Raw genomic sequence first — 14,619 nt, 5'->3', positions numbered from 1 at the left:
CTACTTTATATTAAATACAAAACACAGCCAGAAATCTAATTTTTATTACTAGTACTTTTTTATATTAATTTAAAATAATACATGTAAAAAAAGAAGTTAAAAAAAAATTAAAAATAGTATTTTTGGTATTTTCAAAAAGTTACTAATGACTCTCCAAAAGATTTCAAGTGGATTTCTTTTTATTTTCTTTATTTTTTTTCAATTTTGATTAGCTCTTAAATAGACTTCAAGAATATATGGTGGTTTGGCCGAAATGTTTTTGCATGTTTTTGCGTCTATTAGATGGTTTAGAATTCACAAGAATGTTTTAAGCTTAAATTGGTGATTTCTTCAATTTAGATTGAGTTTACATTAAAATGTAAACACGATTCTATTCTTAATATTCTAACTCATCCTATTTTTTAAAAAATAAAATAAAAATATTGATCTAGTAAGATTATATCAGACTTTGAAATTCTTAATTTTAATAAAATTTAGGCATGTTTTTTTAATAAGTGATAAACTGATTTGGTGTGTTAAAATAAAACAATTTGAAAAAAAAAAAAAAAGAAAAAAGAAAAAAGAAAAAAGAAAAAAGCACAAAAAAAGCACAAATATATATATATATATATATATATACAAAACACAAAACACAAAAACTCAAAAAATTTGTGAACTCAAAATATGATTAAAACTTAAAGTTGGATTTTATTTATTTATTTTTATAAATTATAAAATTTTATATGTTCATCTTATATCAATATAGCGCTTAACAATATATAGTTTAAATAAAAAATTATTTGGATAATTTACTTAAAATTTAATTTAATTTCTTAATTATGCTATGGTTCTGCTAATAATTTAAAGTATTATGAGTTTTAAAGTATTTATTTTCTAATTGTAAATATATATGCATTCTGTAGCTATTAGTATTGAAATTTGATTAATATCAATCATAAGAGCAAGTCCATAAAATAAAATCCAATAAAAAAGTTGCCACTTGGTTATTGCTCCATATCGTTCAAAGATGCACAAACTAAAGGCATCTAGCTTGATGTGGAAACTGTCAAATTATAGAATAGGATATAAGTAAAACAACTTTAAAAACTTACAATTAGAACATAAATTTAAAATCTAGGAACTAATAACAAGGATATGTACTGTAGGAATAAACTATTACTGTCTTAGAAAATATATTACTATACTTTTAAAATAGACTAATAAAAAATTATAAAAAAATTAAATACACATATTTATTATATTTAATAAATATTAGAATCTGAAAACTAAATAAAATTTGTCAAATATTAGAATCTGTTAAGTTTATAAATTTTAATAAAATTCTTAATCTTTAATAAATGCATAATTGATTAACTATGTGTTGATTTTCCAAGAATCTTTCAAAGCCAAACACTCTAATGCAAAGACATATAAACATATTGTGTAATTCTTTAAAAAAATTAAACAATTCAATTTTTTAAGTTTCTTTAACAATTTCAAAAATATGGTTTCTAAATAACATCAATAATTCTTATAGTACTTTTACTTTTTCCAAAATCTACTCAATACTTATGTTATACTATTAATTTTTTTTAAATGATAGCAGAATGTTGTCTGAGTAAATAATCTACGGAGTAAAACTAAACACTATAATCTAGTTCATTGACAAAGTGATACTAAAATACTTATTTTCTTAATATTTGTAAATTTTTAACTTAATTGAAACTAAAAATCTAGTTTATAAAAAATATTTAATACCCTTATTAATTAAGTTTTGTATGTAAATGTATACACATGTGTGTATGTTATACATTAAAAATATAATATAACTTATAATGTAAAATACTATAATCTATACATGCATACTTCTATATAATGGTATTTTGTTTATACTGAAAACACCTTATGTTCCTTATATTGTTCGAAGTTTTCTATATTAATTCTTGTTTTTGCAAGCTCAAATCAAAATTAAAAAATAATCACATTATATGAAACTAAATTTATTATTTATTTGTTTATAACAGAAAAGATACAATCAAGATATAAAAGTTCATTAGCTGTTCATGTTTTTATGTTTTTATTTCTATTTTTTAAACAAGCACAATAAAATAAAAGAAGTTTTAAAAATCTATGAATATGTGAATAATAAATTTCCAATATTTTTCTAATAATCTTGATTATAATTAAAATGCAATAAAAAATAAAGTATATTCTAAAAAAAACTTGTGTATTCATATATATATATATATATATATAAATCCTTGAAGATTGGTTATGTGTGCTAGAAATTTAGATTGCAAAACATTTCATGTTTATTACAAGTAACGTAAAATTGGTAAAGGTCTTGTATATAATATAATATTATCTTTATTTTTCTATTACTAATGTTTTTAATTTTTTTCACATTATTTTGGAAAATAAGAAGTAATATTTCTATTTCGTAAAACATAATACAAATCATTCAATTTGAGAATTTGCTTTTGTAATATATATATCTCTTTTGTCTTAAAAATAAAATTTAAGTTTGGAAATCATCTTTTTTTTTTTATTATTCATAAAATTTTTATTTATTTAAACTAGAAGTTTCTATAATGACAAAACATAGATCTTTCATTATCTACTTTTCTTTTTTAAAGATTATAAATCTTGTATAATAAAACAAAACAAAAGAAAAACCAACCTTACCAATTGTAATTGTTGATTTAACATCTTTATTGAGAAAAATTCATTGTCTATGGTAAAACAAAGATCGCAAATATTACCAATCAAGTTCATTATTCAACAAAATTATTATCCAAACTTAAATTTATTTTACTTCTTGTTGCATTGACCATCGAAATTAAATTATAAATTTTATAATACATTAACAAAACAAATTTATTAAATAACTTCTGACAGTTAGAAAATTAAATTATAAGATTTGTTAGATACAAAAGATAAAACTTCAAAATAGAATTCTTTGTACATAAAAAAAATAATAATAAAAAATAAATACTCTATATAAAAGAAATCAGGTAGAAATGGTAGAACTAAGGAAACAATTAAAAGAGTTTCCATGGATTAACTACATTATACTAAGTAACGTTCTATTTAAAGCTCTTTTTTAAGTAGAAAGAAAAAAAAAATTGAAATTCCAAAACTAATATTTATTTAAAAAAAAACTTTTATAAACTTCAAATTAATTATTTAATCGTTTTTTAGAATTTTTTTTTTTAGTTTTTCAATAAATTAACATAAAAAATGACATATATCCAAGAAAATATTTTATGAAGTTGAAGAAAAATAATTTATGAAGCGATACAAAAAACCTAAATTCTAAAGTTGTATCTTAAGAAAAGAAGTTATAAAATTAAATTTCAAAGATCTTAATTATTTAAGTATTTATAAATCTCATATATATAAAATAAAGTAAAATTTTCTATAATATTTTAAAATAATAAAGAAAAATAATTAATAAGATAAATATATTTATATGGTTAATATAATATTTTAAATTAATATTAATAAAAATAATGAAAGATAAAATAAGAAAGCTTTGCAATGTTAAAATACTGTTTTGGTCTTGTCAAAAAACTTTAAGTATCTATTTATATAAAAACACATACACATGATAGCAAATTGTCTTAGGTCTTTGAGACATTAATATAGCAAGAATATTATTGAGCTTTTTTGCGGAATATACAGATTACTTTATTATTAGTCCACAATCTGTGAAATATCATTATTTTAAATGGATTATATTAGTGGAGACAACATATGTAATATAAGCTGTATGAAGCAAAAAAATTAGAAATAAATTTCCAAATATTAAAAGTTTTTATTACAAAGAAATATCAGAATATAATATTTAGAAGATAAGGATAGAAGAAATTATTTTTTATTCAACTCAAATTACAAAGTGTTTTTGCTTTAGAATTGTTTCTGATTAATGGTGTGATTAAGAAATATAAGGAATAAAAAGAACAAAAATAATAATGAAAAATAAATATTATTAGAATAAGATATATTTAATTTTATAGAGTTTTAGTTACTAAATGATATAAAATAAAATATTAATACTATATTTGTGTTGATAGCTCTTTTATTCTCACTAATAATATTAAAAAATATAAATCAGAATTTTTAGAATGAAGTTATGGAAAATCAAAAAATTGAAAAAAAAATGGAATACAGTGTATTAATCAAAATTTGCCTCAAAGATTACTTGATTATGTAATTAAGGCCTTGAACCTCATAAAGACTCAAAAGTCATATTCAAAGTATCCTCTGTAGGTTTCAAAGACTTACTCTTCTCCTTCTACTTCAATTGTGCAACAATCTGTATATCTTGATTGTATCAATCTATAAAAATGTGTCCAAATCAATATAATGCTGTAAGTAAAAAATAAACAAAAGCTACTAATTTCCTATTAGTTTACTATGGGTGTTGTTTGATTTTTGTTGCTACTAGATAAAAAAATATAAAAAATATAAAAATAACAATTCAATTCTAGTCAACTTATAAAGAATTATAATAATTTTATATTTAAAAATAGATTTAATACTTGTATATTATACGAAAGGATGTATGAATATCAGTTGTGCCATGTGCATCATCTTGCTACAAATCATACAAGAAATTATGAAGTTGTTATGTAGTTTTTAAAATAAATCAATGAATAAAATCAATAAATAAATAAAATTACTCAATAGCATCTAAGTTTTTAAAAGTATGAGATATGTAAACAAAGTCATAAAAATATGTTTAGACAAAATTTATTAATATTACAAAGCAAAATAAATGAGTTATAAATAATTGTATTAAATATTTTATAATAATTACAATTGTTTGAGAGGTGTTTGGAAGAAATCAATAGTAGGATACTTGAAATGAAACATGCTCAGAAATAAATTTCACCATTTAGATTTTTAATGGTGATTTGAAGAATAAGTTAAAAAAAAAAAAAAAAAAAAAAAAAAAAAAAGATTCATAGTATTTAGTAAAAGAGATTAACGAATTAAATTAGATCTTTTGATGCATAATTATATTGCTGCATCTTAAAAGATAGGAGAAGTTTTTAAACAAAGAAAGTCTTAAATATGGATTTAAGAACCTAAAATCATTTGTATAGTGATAAATAGAAATCACAAGTCAAGTTGACATACATGGTCTTTTAAGATAAAAGTTGTAAAGAAACCAAAAGAGAACAAAAATATTTGTAATTTAGAATAAAAATTTCATTAAAACATAAGGTAAAAAAGAATCTTAGAAAGGAAGAAAAGCACAATACCAAATACTCTTTTAAAGAAAAAATAAATCTTTAAGGATGAAATTACACGTTTGTCTACTGCTTCTTCATATATATATATATATCATAAAAAAATATTAAAAGAATATTTACAAAAGGAAGACAAAGTTTTGAAAAATAGAGAAAATGAAAAGAAATGTTGCTAATTTTGAAGTGAGAGAGGACATAACAACTTTCATTGTTAGCAAGTAATCGTCCCTTCTGGATTGGAGCCATAGTGGATCAAGAGGACCCAGCAGCTCCACACCACAAGCATAAGAGAAAGAAGAAGACAAAAGAAGAAGTGGCTTGAATTGCCACACAAACATGTTTGTATATCAACTTTGAAGTACATTTTGTGAGACAGACATATCTGCTTCATATCCACATATCATGTTGTGTATGTTCAAAATTGAAGTTCTCTCATGTTTGATAAATATTTCAATTAAGGACATGTTTACACTTAGTGTTGTATGTAAACAATCAACTGTGTGTTATGTTTTTATTAACTACATACTTTTAATTTAATGTTTGAACTTCTACATTTTTGAACTACACTTATCAGGTAAGATTTTATTTATTTATAACATTCTGTTATTCCAGATTCTAAAGTACAATATTTATATATTTTAAGGATCTTAAGAAGTGGGTGGAATTAATTATTTTCTGATAATGATACAATGTCATTCAATTGGTTTTTATCATTACATGTGATAACATATAATTTGTATAACATTATCATTAACTTTTAGTGAAAGAAAAATATACATTATATTCATGGTAATCTGTTTTAACAGTTGGTATATTTTTAACAAGATTTTAAGTAACCATTCTAGCATTTTAATTTTAGTTTTTATGATGTTTTGTTTTTTTGATTTGTAGTTGCTTTTTAATAATAGTAATAATAATCATTATTAGTGTGGTTATTTCTTGATCTTCTTTTCACATTACAATTCTTGGTTTAAAATTAAAGATTAGCATTGATTTGAAATTTATTGACATAAAATCAATAATTTCTTTTTTTATCATGTAAAAAAAGTTCTTTAACTTAATATCGATTTTTTTCTCAGTAATTTTTTTTGTACTTATATGCAATTCCACTTCAGTATATGTGCAAATCCGAGTTTGTAGATTCAAACCTATAACAAAGTATTTTACATGTTGATACTATTTTTGATAGGTAGATTTAAATTAGGGTTGGTTTCATGTGCAAAGATTGTTTTATAAATTTTTTTTAATGTAATTTCTTGAGTTCAAAAACGAACATTCAAAAACAAAAACTTGTATTATGGACGTAGCCGTTGAAAATTTCTATGACTTTGGATGTGATTTCTACTTTTTGTGATCCTTTTGTATACCTGTGTTTGCTACATTTGTTACAGTGATTCAAAATGCATTCTTGACACAAAATATAAATAAACAAATAAATAAATAACTGAAAAAGCGAATTTTCTTTTTAATTCTTGTAAATTAATATTATGAAGTGATTATAAGAAAGAATATTGATTTGTTTTACATTCCTTTAAAAAAATTCTTGTCAATGTAACTTGTGTTGGTTTATGGAAATCATGCAAATGTTTTCTCTTTGATAGAATATCCTATTATTTATTATTAATGCTATTCCAATTAGAACATGCTTTTATTGACTGCAAAACTTGGCATCCTACTAGTGTCTACAGCGGCCTCTTATATCAAAGGATTTGTGCAAGAGTATTGTAAGAAATGAGAATGAGAAGGAGAAATGAGGAGGAGGAGGAGGAGGCTCTGTCCGGCTCTGCTCTCTGCTCTCTTTCTCTGCTGTTTTCTGTTGTTCCCTTCCTGGTCTTTGCTTTTTGCTCTTAGTTTTGCTTTGCCCTTCTCGTCACTTTTCTCTGGGCTGGGCTGGGCTTAGAATGATGACGATGATGATGATGTTGTTGTTCGCTGGCTGGGTCTATCAGAGCTTCCGTGGCAATCCAATTCTCCCCCACAATCTCTGCTTCCCTCGCATCGTCGAAGCTTCATCTCTGTTGCGTAAGTGCTTCTTTCTTTCTTTCTTTCTTTCTACAGTGATCACTTTTGAGTACACTTCGGATGGTGAAAGTCTGTACTCGTTCTCTTTCCCAATCCAGAATCCACAGCAGTGCTGGATACAATGTGCGACACCACCTTTCATTGAAGTTCCTCGCATAATATCCAGACAGAGGTTATTGCTCTTCAATCAGTAAGTACACCAAAACTCAGTAAATATCCTTGATCATTTCTCACCACCATATGTTATGGCTTTATCAACAAGATTAATGATCGAAGTTGAAGGTGATCGACTCTTGCAGCATCATGGCCAAGATTCCCATCTGGTCTTGCCGCAACTAAATCTCTGCTCTTTTTTTCACCTAAGAAAAATCTCCAATTCACGCCGCATTGCCTGTAGGAATGATGAGATTTATATATGGTTGTGAATCCTTATCAACATTATCAAAAAACCACAACCGCTACTATTTAAGAACTAACCGCAAATTTCAGAGGATTTCTCCTGGATACTCTGCGTGCAAGCTGCTAAACACATTTGATGCATTGCAAAGTTTGATGATGGTGACAATGTAGTCTAAACATTACAGTCATGTACATGAAATGCAAACAACCGTCATTGTTGATAGAACCATATCCAGTGGTTCGTCACATCGTGCAAAAGGAAAGTAGTTTAAATCAGCCAACTAATAAAAAATGAGTTACCTCAACATGCTGTCTGTCAGCTTCGTGCTTTGCTTCAAGGATCTGTAATTCAGAGAGTTGGTGATGATTCTTCTCCGGAGTAGGGAGCTTCTCGACCTCCACCTTCTTCACTTTGGGCTTTGGCACAGTGGCTGCAAATTCAAGCGCCTGCTGTCAACGATTAGTGTCAGATACGAAGGCTAGAATACATCGATTGTTGCTTAGGTTGACATTTACAAAGAAAATGTCTTGAAAAATAACAAATTTTGTTCGTCGTAAGGATGAATTAATGCAATATAGAAATCTGTAGGTATTGTCGCAATTTGTCTTCTTAAATGGAGCACGCATATCAGAAGAGGATAGTTAACAGTACAACGTCCACGATTCTCTTTGTATGGGACCTTCTAAACGTAATCTTGTCCTCCTTTCTATGTACTAGACGTGCAGTCCTTGGCATGAATGTGTTCAGAATGTTTGGCTTAATCAAGTTTGACTCGCGAGGAAAGTTTCATTGCGAATAAAAAATAATGGGATTTGACAAACCCTTTGACTGTCAAGCAAGGAAATTTTCCAATGTGCCATATAATGTCGCTCTGGACGCAATGAGGTTGTGCAGTTCATACCTTCTGACGCTTCGATAGTGGTGGTGTCTTGGTCCTCTTCATCACGTTAACCTGCGAATGTCAGTTTCGCCCAAGTCATGGGGAGTATCTTACTTACTAGTGCAATGTACTAAAGAAGCGTGACTAAGATGTACGTGGAGTGAGCATGAAAAGATTCTAAAAGACGATATACATATATTAAATTGATTTCACATGGCACCGATTTGATATTAGTTGCCACGATCGACTGCAACTTGTCACATCTGTACAAGTGAATAGAAGTCAAGTGGGTGATGATTGCCTGAGCTGTGTTACAACTGCGAACGATGCGGCCAAACTCTTTCATTCGCTCCAGCTTTTCTCTCTGAATACACAACAAGAACAAACGTATCTCTCTTTCTTGAACACATCAACTTGTAGCGTAAATTTTTCCTTAATCTCCTTTCATGGACGTAGAATTGGGCAATGTTAACGGGCCTTTACTGTTGTAGAAATTAGGAATGACATCACCTTTTCACCCAATTCCTCGTCTTCCAAATCTGGACCAAGCTTCCCAAGCTGTACACACGCAGCTGATTGTTGCCTTCTGTAGTCATTTAATGTGTACTGCTTGAATTTCCTCTGTAACAGCCAACGGTGATCCTTGTCTTAGTTGACGGATTCTTCGTTGCACAGATTCACAATCCACGAAGATGTCTATTCACTTCCAGAGCTGTTTCCGTTGCTATACTGTACTGGACATTTTGGATGTACGTAAATCTAATTAGAAAGAATTACTTGTCTATGGTGGCTTCGAAAGGCCAGGGCAATATTTGAAGTTGTCTTGCTGCTAGGTTTAGTTGTCTCAACATGATCACCATCCACCATCTTATGCTGGAAGTTGGGATTCTCACAAATCTCTCGTTGCCTTGCTCTTTCAACTGCTGATAAGACTACCTTTTCCCCAACCTTCTCATGATTTTCATCTTTGCAATTTATCCTCTTCAGCAATGGCGTTGGAAAATAGTCATTCTTGCCCTTAAACTGGTTCATACACTCACCGTAATCGCTGAAACTGATGTTGGATTGGAGAGGCAATAGCACCCCAGATCTATTTTCTTGTTTAGGACTATGGTCTGCGGCTTCTCGCTGAATTGGGTGGAATGAGTTGTTCTCATAGATAAAGTGTTGACAATTGAAACTCAAGCATGGAGATCCAGGAGATTTCCCCTGCTTAATGCAAGAACACACCAGCACCGAAGCTCTCTCATCAACGTTGCTTGGCGCAGAGATGGTGCTGCAGGTCTCGTTCGGCATATTAATGCGGTTGCTTTCGATATGTGTGTCTCGTGACAACTTGCAAATGTCCATCCTCGCTGAAACGGGTGCCGATGACATCTTTGCTGATTCAGAGTTAACTGTCGAGTTCTGTTGGTGTTGCCTCTCCTGCTTCTCGATCTTTCCTTCCTCTGGTTTTGATCTTGAAACGACAACATGAAATATTTAGTTTCACATTATCATGGCATAGGAAGTTTCTTGTGTCTGGATATGAACTATGAAAATGACTAATTTTTGCGACAAGGCAGCAGTTTTATTTTGGCCAACATGGAAACTGTTCAGTGGTGGTGTTTGATCACCAAATTCGTTATTAAATAAGTGTCCGAGGTCGGGATTAAGTCTGAGTGGATTGGCAGTGAGCAGCAAGCCGACTAAAGTGAAGCTGTGCGTTCTTCCCCACAATGGTGTACAATCCTATGAGCATGAATTCAGCTTGTGAAACCATTTGTGGTTGAAACAGGTAGCTGAGGACTTTCACCGTTTCAGCGTGAGGAATTTGTACATGCGCTCCAGGAGAGGGCCTGCTCCATCTGGAGTTTGGCATTTGACGATCGTCTCAACTTCATCTTTTAAAATCATGAATGAAATCTTCTGCAGCTCTCGTAACAAGTTTAGGTAGTTAGAATGGTTCAATTTTAAAAATGTAATAAAACACTCCATGAATTCGTTCATCTTTTAGATGCAATCGTGAAAGAATAGGGGGGGATCATTTTGTATGTTCTAAGGCACTCTGTGTTTGCGACCTACCATCATAAAAATATTATTACATAAAAATATTAAGAGGCTTTTTGGGAAACCGGCGGCCCTGCAGGCTATGCCCGCGCCATACAAACTGTGGCGCGAAAGTGTATGAAATGGTCACAAACCTTGAAGAATTTTTGAAGTTGAGCCCAATTGTCCGTTTTTTTCTCATTCTTAGTTCCATAATCGTACGAATGCATCTTAATTTCTCGGGGGAAATAGCGCGAAAAGATTTCCGCCACCAAAAAACCATTTGAGAAATCTCTGCCAATTGAGACCATACAATACATGAGACTGTGTACATCAGTAGGGATCGGGTCCCTGTTGACGAAGATGATAGATCCATTCATATGCTGAAGGTAATCATATCATTAATTAGTTTACCTCAACTCTCTGCTATCGAAAAAGTAAGATGATAGACCCTCATATAATGAGCCAGATATGAAAATTGGGAAACAATGAACAAAGGAACAACTTTTGGGAAAACCCTACAGCCTTCAATGGAAGACCATGTCTATACTGTGGAGCTCTACAATGAGTAGCTTCGTAAACAGTCAAAAATGCAGGAGAGATACTGTCGTCTTCAAAACTCACCACTTATAGTTAAATCTTCAAAATATCCTCGTCTTCAATACTGCGGTTTAAACTGCTGCTTGAAAATGAATCGTCCCCAACAAATGCGACTAATATTCAAGGCCAAGTTAAGGCACATTTTTGATGAAAATGGTAATTGTTGGACACATACCTCTTGATATTTTTGATGGGAAATGAAAGATTGAGAGCCACCAGCCACCGCAGCACATCTCGTCGAACACCAGTGCTGCCACCCATTCTTCTATTCCGCAAGCGTCCGTCGTTATGAAATTTCTTTTCTCTCGGTACTCATCTGGTCCTTGCGGTTATTTCTTCCCTGATCCTCCCTTGCCCGCATGGAAATCTAAGAGTCCCTCTGTAACCACCTTTCGGTCCAAGTGAATTGGAACTTCAACAACCAACTTTGGAGACCTGTCCAGCACCGTCAAATGCACAGCGTTTAACGATTCCAGCCTTCAGACCCACAGAGAAGCTAACCTGCACTCGCACTCATGCACACACACACATTTATATCTATCGTTTTATATATGAAAATGTATTTATGTTTACATTTTTACCTACTCAAATAAGTAAGTGGTATGAAATCTGGGTTGGTTCCGAAAAAACCTGCACGTTGTGGACACCAGTGAAGGCCCAGCAAGTATTATCGGATTAGAGCAAAGCCAAGCACAGCCCGGCTCTCATCTTGGCATTCAACATTCCGCTCCCCTCCCCTCCCCTTGGCCAGCACACCCCCACACCCACAAGGAGTTGATAATTTCATCCAATTAGGGACTCTGCTCTGGTTTGCTTTTTTGTTTTGCTTTTTGTTTGGCAATTTGGAACCAAATCTACTCAAAGGGCAGATAGCTCATGAAAAAGTCCATTGTTAAATTTTGCAAAAAATCCAAGCCTCCTTTAACACTGGCTGGATTTGACCCGTCGGCCTTGTCATTGTGGAGAGAAGCCCTCATCAATTACTCTCACCTCCACACATTCTTTTAAATGTTATCATGGAAGCTTTTGCTGGCACCAAAATAATGAATTTGGTGGCATTACTTATTGATGCAATTTGACGTTGTCATAAGGTAACACGACTACATGGTAAAAAATAAAAATATGGATTTTATTATAAAAGAGCCTAGTAGAAAGATATATTAAAAAAGCAAGGATGAAATGATAGAAAGGTAGTAAAAACTTTTAGTCTAAATGCTGCAATTTTCTAGAAGAGACCTCTACTTACTTTGTAATTAAGCATTTTAATTGTATAGATCAATATCATAGGTTTTTTTTTATAATATATTTTTATTTTCATAGTTTGATTCTTTTATAAGTTGCTTGCAAAATTAATGTTTAGGCTTTTCAAACATAGTCTTTTAATATAAATGGTGTCAATTTTTATATAAAGAATCACATAAGTATGGTGTAAAAACCAAAAATTTAGGATAGAATATAATAGAGCTTAATAGAAGCTAAAGACATCAACTTGTTTATCAAAATTGGTTACAATATGTAAAATGAGCATAATTATAGTAAATAGAATGAATAAAAAATAGAAGAAGTTGAAATCCTATAAAAATACAAAGAACCATAAATTAATAGAACAAGAAATCATCTTGAATTGGAATTTTGTCTTACATCAATCATGTATTGGGCTTCCAATAAAGTTTTGAAATAGTCAAGCTATAAAGGATCAACTTATGGTATTAAATATCAAGTCAAGAGCATGTAGTTATTTCAAGGAATTGTTGAATTTTAATTAACTAGGACAACAAATAAGGAGAGGCATCATACAAATCCTACTTGTCTTTTCATACAAACAATTACTTAGATTATCAATTGATGAGATGGTTCAATATACAAGCTCTACCTAAGTTGGAAAATTATTCATAAAAATTATATTTTAACCAAAAAATAAACTATGTGGAAGTTAAAGGGATTGCCAAAGAAAATTAAGGTTGTTAAAATGACTTGACAAGTGTAAAAATACCCAACTTAACAAGTATAGAAAGATTTGACTTGGTGTTATATTATAATGCAATTATATGGTAAAAGATAAAAATAAGATTTCTATTATAGAAAAGCCTAATTAAAAAATATAATATAAAAATATAACTAATAGATAGAAAGGTAATAAAAAGTTTCAATATTAATATTATCTTTTTATTAAAAAACAAATTCTACTTATTTTGTACAACCATAAATAAAAAAATATAATATAAACTAGAAAAATAAATCATATAAGTATCTTTATGAGAAAATAAAAAGTAGATTTTAGAAAAATTTACCTTAAAAAATTAGTAATCGATATCAACCAAGGTCAAAATCAGACCCTAAGCCACAAAATCCCATATTTATAGCAATTTCAAAGTTCTTTTGCTAATTTAAAATCAATCTTAAAATAGAAACTTTATAAGATTTTTTTAGCATTAATTTTGAGTGATTTGGATTACACTTAAATATCTGAAAACTTCTCAAAGTTAGAGATATTTTTAGTGATTTTGGATTCTAAAAAATAATAAGAAGTTTACATATTTAAGAATTTTTTGAATATTATAGCAAATAGATAGGTAAAATTATTTATATTTTTAAATATTATTATTTTTAATTATATTTTATAAATTTAACATCAATCAAATGGTTAGATTATAAGATGTTAGAATCTTAGATATTTGATATTTTGAGTCAATAAGATTTTTTGTGATCTTGTGCAATCTACTAGTTTGATAAAAGAATTTTTTTTGTAAAAGAATTGTAAACTTGAGTTCCTATAATTTTACTAATTTAAAAAGTAATTGAATAGTTCAACAAAGAGTAATTGTTGTTAGAAAATCAACATCAAGGTTGGAGAAAGAAGACAACCAACATCTAAGAAATTAAGGAGTTTTTTTTTTTTTTTTTTTTTTTTTTCAATTGGTAAGTTTAAGTTCTCTCAAACTTTGTATGCTTGTTATTTGCTAAAAGATTAAAATGTGTAAAACATTTCAGTCAAGATAAATAATTTAATTAATAATTATTGAGGTTTTTAGATTAAATATTTTATTAGAATTTTTAAGGATTTTTTAGGATTTTTTAAAGATTTACATAGAATATTTATAAGATTTAATTAAAAATTAATTTTTATTTTTTATGTAGATTTTTTCTATAAATTCTTTAGGTTTTTAAAATATTTATTTAAGGTTTATTTATGATTTATTTATAATAATTTAAAAAATTCTTTAAGATTTTTTTATGACTTTTTTTAGAATTTTTTAAAGATTTTTTTAGAACTAATTAAAGATTGGATATGATTTTTAAGGCTAGAAGGACTTTGTTTAAAGTTCTATTAGAACTATTAGGACTTTGTTGTTGTAATTTCTAATTTATCTTCCACAACTAAGTATCCAATGTATTTCCAAGCAAGACAACACATTATACAACACAAATCAATTGCAAAAATAAATTAGCTA

General features: G+C 28.8%; 1 protein-coding gene across 10 annotated transcripts; it reads right to left on the bottom strand.

The window, feature by feature from the left end:
- Positions 1-6,735: 6,735 nt before the first annotated feature.
- Positions 6,736-11,951, bottom strand: LOC112290037 (uncharacterized). 10 transcript variants are annotated; one of them, XM_090254521.1, is made up of 10 exons: positions 11,798-11,951; positions 11,343-11,668; positions 10,723-10,861; positions 10,335-10,447; positions 9,317-9,998; positions 9,050-9,160; positions 8,841-8,903; positions 8,561-8,611; positions 7,959-8,105; positions 6,736-7,650 (listed from the first exon to the last, which is right to left on the bottom strand). In XM_090254521.1, the coding sequence occupies exons 2-10, from the start codon at positions 11,426-11,428 to the stop codon at positions 7,615-7,617; spliced, it is 1,428 nt and encodes a 475-aa protein (XP_090110647.1). In that variant the 5' UTR covers positions 11,429-11,668; positions 11,798-11,951; the 3' UTR covers positions 6,736-7,614. The 10 variants fall into 10 exon arrangements, 9 of the variants coding, with proteins under 9 accessions (XP_090110647.1, XP_090110649.1, XP_090110650.1 ...); XM_090254523.1 differs by having other exon boundaries at positions 11,192-11,602; positions 11,798-11,927; XM_090254524.1 differs by lacking the exon at positions 11,798-11,951 and adding an exon at positions 11,192-11,231 and having other exon boundaries at positions 11,343-11,726.
- Between the last annotated feature and the right edge of the window lie 2,668 nt (positions 11,952-14,619).

Source organism: Physcomitrium patens, chromosome 12 (assembly GCF_059467195.1).
Source record: "Physcomitrium patens ecotype Gransden chromosome 12, ASM5946719v1, whole genome shotgun sequence".
NCBI classification, from domain to species: domain Eukaryota; kingdom Viridiplantae; phylum Streptophyta; class Bryopsida; order Funariales; family Funariaceae; genus Physcomitrium; species Physcomitrium patens.
This window is presented reverse-complemented; position numbering and strand designations above follow the sequence as displayed.